The 13,755-nt window shown below is 37.5% G+C and overlaps 1 protein-coding gene and 2 non-coding genes across 8 annotated transcripts in view; 2 read left to right on the top strand and 1 right to left on the bottom strand.

Annotated features, from left to right (window-relative positions):
* Positions 1-13,755, bottom strand: part of LOC133528957 (rhomboid-related protein 2) — a 48,943-nt gene that overhangs the window by 29,833 nt on the left and 5,355 nt on the right. For 3 of the 6 annotated variants that reach the window (XM_061866489.1, XM_061866490.1, XM_061866491.1), the window contains exons 2-3: positions 5,541-5,799; positions 690-731 (exon numbers count right to left, since the gene is read on the bottom strand). In XM_061866489.1, coding sequence (XP_061722473.1) covers positions 690-731; positions 5,541-5,799 — 301 coding nt within the window. The remainder of the gene's footprint in view (positions 1-689; positions 732-5,540; positions 5,800-13,755) is intronic. The other 3 variants (XM_061866492.1, XM_061866493.1, XM_061866494.1) reach the window with 1 other exon arrangement.
* Positions 6,404-6,522, top strand: LOC133529429 (5S ribosomal RNA). The gene has a single exon (XR_009801136.1). It is a non-coding gene; the product is annotated as a 5S ribosomal RNA (ribosomal RNA).
* Positions 6,709-6,827, top strand: LOC133529428 (5S ribosomal RNA). The gene has a single exon (XR_009801135.1). It is a non-coding gene; the product is annotated as a 5S ribosomal RNA (ribosomal RNA).

Raw genomic sequence — 13,755 nt, 5'->3', positions numbered from 1 at the left:
AATTAGAGTGACAAAGAGAAATGCCCGCAATTGGCGAACTTCGATTTTCGCAGTTATAGCCCTGATCTAGCCCCTCTTCTGGCCAGTTGTTAAGGAATGTGTCTTAACTTATCCCGCCATCTCCGTCTGGGCCTACCGTGTCCGCGCCCATCTTTTAGCCATCCATTTGGTAGCTACACTAGCCCGCCTGTCTGGATGCATGCGGTAGACGTGACCAGTCCCATTTCAACCTAGTAGTCTTCTCGTCAACGTCAGCAATGCGCGTTCTTGACCGCAGTGTGGTGTTCCGGATACGATCGGTCCTCTTACCACCTAAAATGCTGCGCTTAATAGCCCGTTGGCAAACCTTCAATTTGGACTTCTGACTCTGTGACGGGCAGAATATACATGTCAACGAGATTTTGCTTCCACTTATTTGTTATCATAATCATTTGTTTCCAAATTGATAAAATGAACTATGTAAAAAATATGGTTCTTTAAAATAGCGGTCTCAGCCAAAGCAGGTTTTAAAATGAACGCGTGAAACTTTATAAAAAAATTGGTTTCTATGTTTCAACTTTTAATTTCAAAAAGTATTGAAAATGACAATCTACCATTAGTGAAAAACAACATGAACAAGATAAAACATGGTACCGATTACCAAAAACCATGATGATAAAAGCCAGGACAAAATAAAAAAATAAAAGTACCGCCATCACGAGTCGAGTGATACTGGAGCCCAGGCCACCGTCCTAGCAAACAGAATTAGTCCTTATGTTAAACACGCTAGAGTACACAATGCATTGTTAATAGCATGCTAAATAAAGCATAATATATACAGTGTAAACAAGTGCAGACAGTAAATTACTTCCCGAGGTCTTATAAGGTTTTCGAATAGTCAGTTTTAGCACAGAATAAGTAATAGTATACTACCGTACAGAAAAAAAACTTCTTACAAAACCGAAGTTTAACAGTGATTCAGGGACGAATCGTGCTGTATCTTTTAAACGTATATCACTATCCCTTTCGGCTATTTAGGGTTGCCAAAATTCAAGTAATAATCTTATCTGTGTTTGTGCACGCAAAGGGTCGTCAAGTCATGCCAACCCTAATATTTGCCCCGGGAATGCCCGAAAGAATCACTTTCACCCCCCTGGTTATGGTTGTAATTTTATGAGGTGATTTTTTGAGCTTAAATCCCTAAAATAGGTATTGTTTCTTTTATGCAGTGGCTACTGCACACAAGCCCATTTAAAAAGCAATTTTACCATCCTATGTATATGGTTCAAATTCATGTAACGACTCATTCCAACTAGTGTGGACTATTATTACTCATTGAAGACTTACACTTTTTAGTGAAACGAGTCACCTTGCGGCAGTTGTTATGACATCATCTAGGAATTCCACTTATCGATTTACACTTTCTTAATGAGTACATGTTTTTAAGGTGTGGTAGGAATGAATTAACCCTTTATCTACTGCTATAATTTAGCATCAGTAGCGTCAGAGTCCTGGAACTTTCTACTATTTGGGATCCTTAGTTATCCAATAAGGTTTTGGCAAAAAAAAACTTATAAAAACCCCAAACACAATTAGGTTCCTTTGTTTTATCACAAAGTTCCTATGGCCACCTCCTGTATCCATCATCAGATGAGCTCGATGGTACCATAATATTGCATTGTGACCCGATTTACATATGTATGGAATTTTTCAGCTTTTTCGGGAACCGGGAAGTGGGTCATGTTTATTTGCAAGGTTTTAACCCGTACACACATAAATAGTTACATTGCAAGTTAAATAAAAGCTTGTAATTATACTAATTATAGATACTTTCTGTTATTTTGTCATTTAGCATTTGTATGAAAAGTCTCTCAAGTTATGGAATGAGACTAAGGTATTTAACGCCATCTAGTAAAATAAGTCATTAAAACTTATACAGCCTGTGCTCGTGAAACAAACGACCTTGAGAACCAATGACCAACCAGTTCATATTGTTTGTAATATATTGCTTTACTTAGGTATATAGGTAAAATAAATGTTTACACATTCACAAACAAGTTAGAATCAGACCATGCTAAGATTGCAGCGATTTTGATAGCCCAGCCTGTGCAAGTGTTATTTTAAACGTCAAACTTCTATGAAATTATGACGTCTACTTAACACTTGCACAGGCGGGGCTGTCAAAGTCGATGCCTACTTAGCTTGGTCTGACTCTAAGGCCCGGTAAGTTCGTGTACTTATCACACTCTAACACGTAAGCGAGATGGATGTGCGTGCTCGGAACCGCGGATATCATACTTTGCATTTTAATTTGTTGAAGTTTTAAAAAAGAAAAAATTATCGCCGAGTTCCCTAAAAAAAATTATGCATTTTTAGAAGCAATTTTAATATTTTTAGCTTTTGTGCATAAATTGCTAAATTTTTTTAAAGTGCGTTTAGACCTGTGTTCGTTAATTTTTCAATCGAGCAACAGTCAAAAAATCAGGATTCTAATCGCTAAAGTTCCTAGAGAAAATCCTCAAGATTGCCAATAAAATTTTTGGCAGCCGTATTGTTCTGTGTATCTTTAGGTATTTAAAAAAAGTAAACAAACATATTTGTAAATTTTCGGGTAGTTCTAACATTTATTGGTTAACCAACCAAATACAAAACCGCCTGGATCTGTGACTAAACGACCTGACTTTATTTGATCATGTAATGTTTTCATCTACCCCCAACTTGGTTTAGGAGCCATTTGAGGGTAGATTTTGTTTACTATTTTTTAAATACCTAAAGATACAGAGTATAAAAACGCGGTACGATTTTTCAAAAACTTCGCTCTCTGTACCTACGCCACTATTTAAGCATCTTTTTAAAAGGATGTATTGTTTCTTTATTAATGCGAACGCGCTGATTAAAAATATACTTTTATCTAAATACCGATAAACATCTTGTGTAATAATTTAAAACACTTAATCGGTACCAGTAAATTATTTACAAAAACACAATCGTAAAAAATCTAACTGTCTACGAGGTCAATTAGTTTATTTGTCACGGTGTCAATTCATCTTTTTAAAGTGATATGATGTCACGGGTCAAAATGGTATCAATGTCAAATTAACTTTCTAGCGATAAGTGACGAGCGCATGATAAATATAAAATCAATCAACAAACTGCCAACCCAATTATCTTTTTTATGACTGTCCGAGCGAGATAGGGAATCCCATGTTATTATTATATAACGTGACTTGTTATATAAATAGTAATAAGTGTCAGCGATGTGGTCAAAATGAGATTTTTTATTTCATATAAATTTTGTTTGTCTTTCCTATCACGGAACAATAGTATCCCGGACCTTTGGGAGGCGTGCGCGGAGCCGAAGTCAACACGTAGAGGCCCTTTTGACACTTTATTGGAATGTAAGGGGTCCACCGAGCGGATGCTGCCCTTGCCCGTGTCATGGGACGCACGCAGAGGCAGCACTACCACCAGGGTGTAAGGACTTTTTGAGAGTTTATGGAATCTATAATGAACTGGGCTATTGGGTGAAAGCGATGGACTAAATACTGGGCTATGGGAAAAAAAACCGGACGCTTGCCTAATAAAACGGTATTCAATTTTATTTCCGGCAGAAGTTGACTCGCTCCACAAGATAGGCCCCCACAAAAAAGCGACATCTAGGATATAAATTAAAAATATATATGTTACATGTTTATTATTATGGTACTTTCATAATTTGTCCATTAGTTAGCTAAAATTAGGAGGTAGATCTTCTAACGGTATTTGTCTTTGATTAGGGGTCAGTCGGGCAGTAGATATAAGTTACTCTATAACATACAGTCGGTTTCGTACACACTATGTCTGTAACTGAGAAAATAAACTGTGTTAAAGCTTTTATTGTGGAACACCTTCATGGTCAGCAATCAGTTCGGTCCATAATTTACTGTCTGCTCATAAAAACATACACTACAACAAAACGTGTAAGTGCAATAGGGAAACTATTCTACAATATACAATATTTTATCTATACACATGACGTTGCAAAGACAATTATGTGTTGTGTTAAATAGTGTTTTATTAGATATTGTATTTATTTATGTTTTTCCAACGTCAAGGATTCATCGTTCAATCATGATATACAATATTTACAACAACTAAGCTAAATATTTTATAAGTTACTCAATGTAAACACACCATGCAATTTACTACTCGTATTAAAACTACTTAACAGTAAATGTACATCGCAAAACAAACATTTTCATCATGTCAATTTAAATGTATGTGCATGGTGCCCTTTTTAGATAATTCTTGACTGAATACACTTTTGTAACAACGAAGACACACTCAGACTGCATTTTGTAACATTTATGGCATTTATGATCTTTACTTATTTATGGCATTTATGATCTTTACTTATTTATGGCATTTATGATCTTTATTTATTTATGGCATTTTATATGGCGAGATGTTTTCGTTTAGGTTAGGCGCTATTCATTTATTACGCAAGACGATATTTGCTATTTTTTACCCCCTTCCTTATGTAAAAAATATAAAAATATGCCAACCGTTTGTTTAATATTTATTTTAGTAATTATCAAGTTTGGTTTTATTTTAAAGTTTTTCTTTATCATTCATCTTTACATAAGATTTTAATCAGTCCAGAGGATCAAAACCCACTCGGAAAGTGGATCTGCAACTAGAATATGTCTGGATCAGTAGGTTTTCAAAGTATAATCTTAAGTAAGTTGGTAAGAACTATCCAAGCCTCACCCTCTTGTTAGAAAAATAAGACATGGTCGAACCCCCCCTCCTAAATCATCTTACCTAATAAACGAATGGCGCCTTAGCTATTCGTCACGGCAAATATTTAGTTCCCACCCTGAAAACTCTATTGGAGGCGGTATGTCTCCGATTAGCGAGACGGATTGGTTTCACCAATGCAAACTTGGTTATTCGGGTGATTCAACTGCTTCATTTTCTTTTGTACAATTGGGTCAAAATTCTTTTCGTTGTCTTGTGTCTGACAACTCTGTCACGATTGTATCTATGTCTTCTATTAAATTAAATAAAAAAGTGGAGTGCTATTGTCATGTCTTTCTAGCTGTAGATTATATTTTACTTGAGAAAAATAAAAACAAAATTTCATCTCATACAAAAAGCTCCACTTCGTCACATTTTTTAGGGACAAAATCGGTGAAAAGAATTTTAACCCAATTATTGCAAATTACTTTTAAATTTTGACACCAAATTCGAAACAAACGCTCGAAAAATGCATCTATTTATCACGAGCTTTAGATCGACCTGATATATTCTCTAGCTTGTGCGTAACTTACTTCCTATGCATCCCGCTCGTATTGGCATATTCGTGCGAGCGAGATGTATAGATAGAAGGTTACGCAGACGTTATCGTTAGCGAATATGTCAAAGTCAAACTGTGGGTAGCCGTAAAGATTTAGCAGTTTTAGTGTGTCTTCATTCCTATATTAAACATAATAAATTTTTCACACCGGATGGTAAGTGCCAATGCAGTCTAGAGGGAACATGCTTACCTAAAAGTCTATTCACTTTAACTATAAACTCACCAGTAGTATCCACAGGCCCCCGATGCGGCACAATAGAGTGCACATATCGCGCCACAAAATGCCCAAAAACTGCCTTGAAGTCCGGATTATGCATCATCTCGACAAACTCGTTGAAGTCGAGGTATCCCGAGTTGTCTCTGTCGGCGAGTTTCATGATCTTTTCGACCACGTTGTCGGGTAGATCGTGCTCGTATTCTCTGGATTCGATGATCTCTTTGAGTTCCGCGTAGGATATCTTGCCGTCCGCATCTCGGTCGTACTGGAAAAAAGGAGATGGTAAGTCTTTGTTTTTAACTGGCTGGTTGGTAAACTGTTAAGTACTAATAGAGTCTATCCAAGCCATAGATATAGGATTTTTTGTATATGGGCCATACGAGTGTGAGGGACAGGACAGAACATACTATACGCAAAAATTAAAAAGACGTTTTAACATTATTGACAACATAGTAAAAAGAACCTATGTAATTTGGTCGGGTTTATTGTTCCACACCAGGCACCGGTGCGCAACAACAACATCAACAAGTCTACCGTGGTGACGTAGCAGTAGTACTAAGGACTTTTTTTTTAATATACAGGAATGAAAAGTGAGACTATGACATAATCCAACAATAATAACGCATTCTCTGCTACTCCTCCTGTAAGTTCCATAGGACCATCCCCCTCGATCATTTCTGTCACCTTCCTTGTATATATACCATGGTCCACGTAAATATACGATATCATGATCCAAGTAAGCTCTGTCTGTATTAATATTATGCTCAGTGTATGTATCTGTATCTTTTGGTAGGTTAAAGAAAGTAAATGTGCATTGTAGCAATGACGTCATATTTCTGATATGGATATGAATATTCAGACAATTTGTCGCCAACGTCCATACCACGTTGAATACACCGGTTCTCGTCTGATCATCGAAGTTAAGCAACGTCGGGCGAGGTCAGTACTTGGATGGGTGACCGCCTGGGAACACCTCGTGTCGTTGGCTTTTTGTTTCTTTTTTTTGGCACAAATTTGGTGAGTGACAGAGTGTGGTCCTGCCAGCTTGTACGTTTTTATTATGTTTTTACGTTTCTAAAGTGTATCTGTGTTTAGATTGGTTAAAGCAAATGTCATGCAATGTAGCAATGACTTCATATTTCTGATACGGATTACAATATTCAGACGCTTTGTCGCCAACGTCCATACCACGTTGAATACACCGGTTCTCGTCCGATCACCGAAGTTAAGCAACGTCGGGCGAGGTCAGTACTTGGATGGGTGACCGCCTGGGAACACCTCGTGTCGTTGGCTTTTTTTTGAGCCTTGACAATAGAGGCGGGTTCAGATATTTGTGAGCACCTTGGCCGCTCCGATATATCTGATGGCGACGTACGTAGCAAACTTTGAGGTCTAATAATTTTAATACTATTCTCCTTTAGATGTAAAAAGTACATTTCACACGATGTAACTGGCGTAGGAGTGATCGAAGAGGTACAGTCAACCAATTTGAATCCTAGGCCACTATAGAACCTTGTCGCTTAAACTACTCTATACATGACATGCATCACTCAATAAGCACTGTCGTAGAAGTCATTATGACATGGTTCTATAGTGACCTAGGAATCAAATTGGTTGACCGTACCTTACATATGTATATATAAGTTCACCGTACAGGAGGCTGATTTCTGAATTTCGAGCGCTCGAATTCGTCATCTTACATGACGTAGTGTCATATGTACATAATGTACAACGCATATACGTATTCATACTATACTCGTACTATAGGCATATAAAAGCAAAGCGTATCTCTAATCTATTGTATATTTATATGATTTCCACTAGATATAATATGCTATTGTTATCTTGATATCTTCAGTATCTTCACGCCTAGATTAGGTCATAAGCTAAACAAGGAAGTTGGTAAATATTTGTAAGGTATACCAATCGTTAAGGAATTTTATGAGTCAATTGTGATTGCAAAAATATACGTGTGCAGTTCGAAAAGTGGGTTGAGTTGAGTATCCAGGGCAGTCAAGCGAGAAACTACATTTAGCATGGTTAGGAATAGGCATCAGAGAGCCGCGAGGAATTTCGAGATCCGACGGCGCACCAAGGTGCGAGACGTGGGTGACGTCATAAACAAGCTGAAATGGAATTGGCCGGGACATGTTGCAAGGCAGAGTAATGGCAGGTGTACCAAAATGTTGACAGATTAGTGTACGCTTTCGGATGAAAGAAGCGCCTGGCGTCCGTTAGCTCGTTGGGTGGATGACATTCGAAAAATCGCGGAATACTTCTGGATGCGACTAGCCCAGGACCGGGGTAAGGGGCGTACACGAAGAGAGGCCTATTTTCAGCAGTGGGCGACTGGAGGCTAAAATGATGATGATAGCGATATATGCTATGATTCCAACAAGTTCAGAAATACACTAGCTGTTGCCCACGACTTCGTCCGTGTGGATTTATTTCCCGAAACACACTTTAAACCCCTTTTTAATCCTAATAGGGAATGGATTTCCAAAAGAGCTGAAATTAGTTTTCATCTAAAACTCGATTCCCATACAAAATTTCATACTCTTTTTAACCAAAAAAATATTTTTTTTAATAACGCTGAAATGACGTTTCTTCTATTTTAATAAAGGTAATACCTTTTCACGAAGTTTCAACCTCGTAGGTTAAAATAAAACTTGAACGCCATACAAACGTTCAACACCTTTTTAACCCCCTTAGGGGTGAATTTTCCAAAAGCGCCGCATATCTCTTATACACTTTATAAGTGCAACCTAGTGTGCAAATTTCAACTTTCTTTTATAGTTTCCGCTCTGTGTTGATGCATCATTCAGTCAGTCTAGACACAAGCGTTTATAAAAGGTGGCCAAAAAATATGTGCATTCCCATTGCCAGGCCAGGGAGGTTTTGGGCTTGTATTGTACTGAGCAAATTTTACTATGTTGTTATAATGTGTGTTTATTAAACTTTGCATTCCATCAGGCGTTCCAAATAAACGGTTACGCTATTCACACATTACGAATACTAGCGGACATAAAGTGGTAAGGCGCGTATTTTTTACATGTTCATGTCATTAACTGACGGTCTTTCCACCGCGATACAACCGGCTGACGATTTTTTAAGTAACAAATGTAACAATAGCAAACGGGAGGTGATGACTACATTTTTGTACGTGTTTCGGTGGCTGCCATTCCTCAATCCACCAACGGAGCGGCAACTAACGTTCACGAGGGTTCATCATACATAGCCGTTAACCACTATACGTTAGTTTTAGCCCGGGAGGCGATTACTGACAATATATGCTCCTGGCCCGCGGTCTAGCGGCGCCACTGCCGCTAATGATAGGCTGGCAGTTCTATTTCCGGATCTCACTATCCGTTTCTAATTGTCTGAAATGCAAAACGTGGACAATAAGTAATTGTTAATACTTAGGGAAACTGTACAGTAACACAAATATTGTTGTGATTTAGATTTTACATTTCCTTGTTCTTACTCCTTTGACGTATGTCCTAAATTAGTCACTCGTTCATTCAGTAAACATGCAACCTTCTTGAATGAAACAATTAAATCAAAATAAATAATTGTCCACAACCAATTGTACATATTTTTTATCGTTAAATATTCATAAAACAATGTAATGCGTACCTAAGCCTAAGCTAATCAATAATATGACGTAGGCGAAATAATATACCTACCGCTATAATTTGACGTCACAAAGACTGTACGGTACGTCTACGCTAAGTCTGCGCATACAGCTGTACAGATACAGTAGATCATTATTTCTAATCCGGATATTCGCTAATCCGGGTGATCCGGGTCTTTATATAAGGACTGATTTTTAATCATTGACATATTATATCTAAGGGCAGGCCTTACGGGCACTAAGAATGGTCCTATTAGTTCAGCGGTGTCACTTATAAATTCGAGCCAATCGTGCATTCTAATGTAACTAGTTGCGACCAATCGCGCGCGTGTTGCGAACTCATCAACCAATAGTGTTGTTGCGTTAGACTTCACGATTGGCTCGAATTCGTGTGCGTGACACCGCTGTACTGGCCCCATTCTTATTGGCCGAACTTATACAATGTTTTATAAGGCCCGTCCTTAGACAATGTTTTTGATGTGTGTGCAGTCGCAGGGAGTTGTGTTTCATAATTTACTTCTGTTCCATTACAATCCATGAGCTAAATCCGAGCACTTATGTTTGTGAAACTCATTATTACTATTATTAGTTTCCAAACAGTATTTAGCGGCATTACAGTTTACAAACCTTGAAGGGAACGCGTAACGGCATGCCTGAACCAAAATATCGAAATATTCGAATAATATTGTTTGAATTATTTGGTTTGTGTTTGTAAAACTCATAGACCCTGAGAAAAATAGAAAGAACAAAAAAGACGTATGCTTCTCATGATGGCGCCTGATCTTCGTGGTCCCCAAAGCTCGGATTGTAAGGAATGTTAACATATTGGATCCCAGAGATTGTATGTGTCAAATTTTATTACTGTCACTACATTTAAGATCTAAAATCTGTTTTTGCAATCACAATATTTAGCCCTGAACATTTTTCCTCTGTACATTTTAGTAATTTTGTATTGCATAGCACTCGTGTATCAATTACGGATCTACTGATGTCTGTTTTATTGAAATCCGATCAAAAATTTAGGTGCTAGAAGAAAAAATATGATTTTATATTCTGCGTCCGAACTCATAACCCTACTTTCTGGTTAAGTCGCATTCGAGTAAAATATTAATATTGGGGTAGATTATGTTCTGATAAAGGTATACACAAAAGCGGAATTCATATCCCTCCGAGTTTCCTATGAAAAGAATGTCCCCTGGAAGTGTATAAGCGCTAAACCTACATTCAGCAAGTATTTTCTGTAACAAGATGTATTTTTTTCGCAAAGTTATCTTGGACTTTTTCTTCTTATTTGAAATATATCTAATAGTGTATCGTTTCGTGAATTGGGTTCTCGCTGCTAAAGTGATTTGTAGTTGACACGAACACGAGACCAAAGTGATTTTAGACCTAATATTGAAAAATAAGTTTTTGGCAAATATTTCATTTTTGGTACAAGCTTTTATCGCTTGTTTGTATTGTTTTATCACAGAGTTCCTATGGCCACCTCCTGTCTCCATCATCAGATCAGCTCGATGGTACCATAATATTACATTGCCACCAGACTTATATCGGAAACCGGGAAGTGGATCTAATTTAACTTACATGATTTGACTCGTACAAACGTATATAGTTACATTACATTGAAAGTTAAATAAAAGTTTATAAAAATAGGGAGTGGTTCCATAAAAGCTAATCTCAGAGTTCCCTATATATACACAGTACACATATCGCACGATATCATATCAGTGGATCAACGCCTAAATTGGCGATGACTAACTCTATCCCGTTGAGTCACAACGGTCCAGCCTCGATATCAAGCCTTCCTAGGATTCGTTGATAGATCATGTTTCATGCCTTTTTCGATTGTATTTGATGTGCTAAAGACTTCCTGTGTTGTGTATTTTGATCACTTCGCGTAACTGGGATGAGTAATGTTTGATGTAACTGATATCACACTAGCTTCTGTCCGCGACTTCGACTGCGCGGAACGATGATGCAGATCATGAGCGTTGCCAAGGGTGACTGCCCCTCTCCTAGAGAACAAAATTTCTAACTATATATATGCCCTTTCCTCTCCCCTTGGCCATCGGCCATGTAAACTGCCCCCTCTCGCCCATCAGCTAGCGACGCCCTTGATGATTCGTAAAAACTATCCCGTCCTTCCCCGGGCCTCAAGCCTTCTCCATAAGAAATTGTATATAAATCGGTTTACTACTTCTTCCTACGCATTTATAATAAGTATTAGCAGTGATGTAACGTTTTAAATACTCTCAACGGGTATAGAATTTGTCAACAAAGATAGGTAACTGTTTGTAGTCTTGAGATTATTGACCGAGCATTCGTCGTCTACGTCAGTAGCGTCTTCTTTTCAGCATGGGCAAAAATGCTTGCTTTTGTGTGATTCCAGCTATTCTCCTCCACGGTCACATGGCTTGATAATTATATTTTGTTTTGGAAATTTACCTAGATGGCCGAACTATGAAGGTTCGTGAGGTGTACAACTTACTGAGTCATAGGTAGTTGTAACTCTATAACTCCGTTAGCGCGAAAGTTAGGCTAGATACATCTTATTTATCCGTTTGTGTGCTTCTCGAATAGAAGTGAAACCGATTGTGGTTAAGGTGTAAAGTTAGGTTGGCTACCGGTATTACTTAGCGGTAACCCGTTATATTTACAATTAAGTTTTTTAAGATATCCCCTTTATGTTAGAAAAACCATGAAAATATTCCATTTCATTGTTATCAATTCTTTATAATTTATATCAAGACAAGATATTGTCGGTCAATGAAGCCTAACTAAACAGCCTACATAAAACAATGTTAAAAACGGAAGGAAGAATAACGACAAGTTCGTTAAAACCAACATGCAGTTATAATTTGTAGATTATCTGAAGGATTAAGAGCCAATAGGCTCTGCCATAATAATATATTCGAAGTTTACGTTCTCATTTTAAAACGATATACTGAATCAATCAATCGATCATTTATTTATTTGCAAAAATACAGTAACAAAATGTGTTAGAACCATTCTGGTACAATGTGGATTTTGCTTGCAAGCAAGCGTGCAAATACAATGTCAAATCTAAGCATTGAAAAGTAACAGAATTGAAATGAATACATAAATAGTTAGTAAATTAGAAAAATTAGAAAGTGTCAGTTGCCATAAATCAATAAAAATAATTAGAAATAATCAGGAGAAAATGACAACGTGAAACTTGGCATGAACATTGGCGTAACATGTACGCTTGTACTTGGCTACGACAACTCCTGACACCCCTAGACGTCCTCGAATTTGAAGGGGTTAATCTATAAATAGACGAGACAATATCAACACTTACAATAGTTACCCTCTTTAACGGTTCATGGCCACTATTTCTTAGATTGGCGCCAAGTGCAAATGCGTGGGATGACGTAGACTGGATGGACTAGTCAGTAATGGAGATATATGACATAGGTAATAAAGCAACTGTTTAGTTTCATCTGACCTACAATACTTTAATTATAATGAAATCCACTTATATATATTTTTTTTTCTTCCTCGCGTTGTCCCGGCATTTTGCCACGGCTCATGGGAGCCTGGGGTCCGCTTGACAACTAATCCCAAGATTTGGCGTAGGCACTAATTTTTACGAAAGCGACTGCCATCTGCCCTTCCAACCCAGAGGGTAAACTAGGCCTTGTTGGGATTAGTCCGGTTTCCTCACGATGTTTTCCTTCACCGAAAAGCGACTGGTAAATATCAAATGATATTTCGTACATAAGTTCCGAAAAACTCATTGGTACGAGCCGGGGTTTGAACCCGCGACCTCCGGATTGCAAGTCGCACGCTCTTACCGCTAGGCCACCAGCGCTATTATATATTATGTAATTGATAATATCATTGATCGTCTTTGGGTTAGGTATAAGTATGTTTATTGACGACCTATGAATTTGTATAAATTGACACAAGTGTCTACCTAAATTGACAATATAACCTTTTAATTGCTTACTTGTGTTGCTTGCGTAGATTTATAATTAGTTGTAGTTAGTATTAAGTTTGATTTGTGTCTGTTCTATTTAAAATGTTCGTCTGTAAATTGTATTTCTGGATTTCCTTAAATAACTTTTGAACTGAACTAATCTTAATAAATATTATAGGACATTATTACACAAATTGACTAAGCCCCACAGTAAGCTCAATAAGGCTTGTGTTGAGGGTACTTAGACAACGATATATATAATATATAGATATATAAATACTTAAATACATATAAAACACCCATGACTAAGGAACAAATATCCATGCTCATCACACGAATAAATGCCCTTACCAGAATTTGAACCCGGGACCATCAGCTTCGTAGGCAGGGTCACTACCCACTAGGCCAAACCGGTCGTCAAAAACGTTAAACGTCGTTAAATTAAATAAATAAATCAAATCTCACAATTAATTTATCATTAATTAAACTAAACCAAATCGAAGTCGTAATCGTAAGATGATGGCTATTGTTACCTCCTTATTCATAAACGTCTACTAAAGTTGACAAGCCGCTGATAATCGTTTGTCCCTTTCCATCATACCAATACGTCGGAAAAGGACAAACGATTATTAGCGGCTTGACAACTT

Source organism: Cydia pomonella, chromosome 20 (assembly GCF_033807575.1).
Source record: "Cydia pomonella isolate Wapato2018A chromosome 20, ilCydPomo1, whole genome shotgun sequence".
NCBI classification, from domain to species: domain Eukaryota; kingdom Metazoa; phylum Arthropoda; class Insecta; order Lepidoptera; family Tortricidae; genus Cydia; species Cydia pomonella.
The sequence above is the reverse complement of the archived record's forward strand: the minus strand, read 5'-3'. Positions and strand labels throughout refer to the sequence as shown.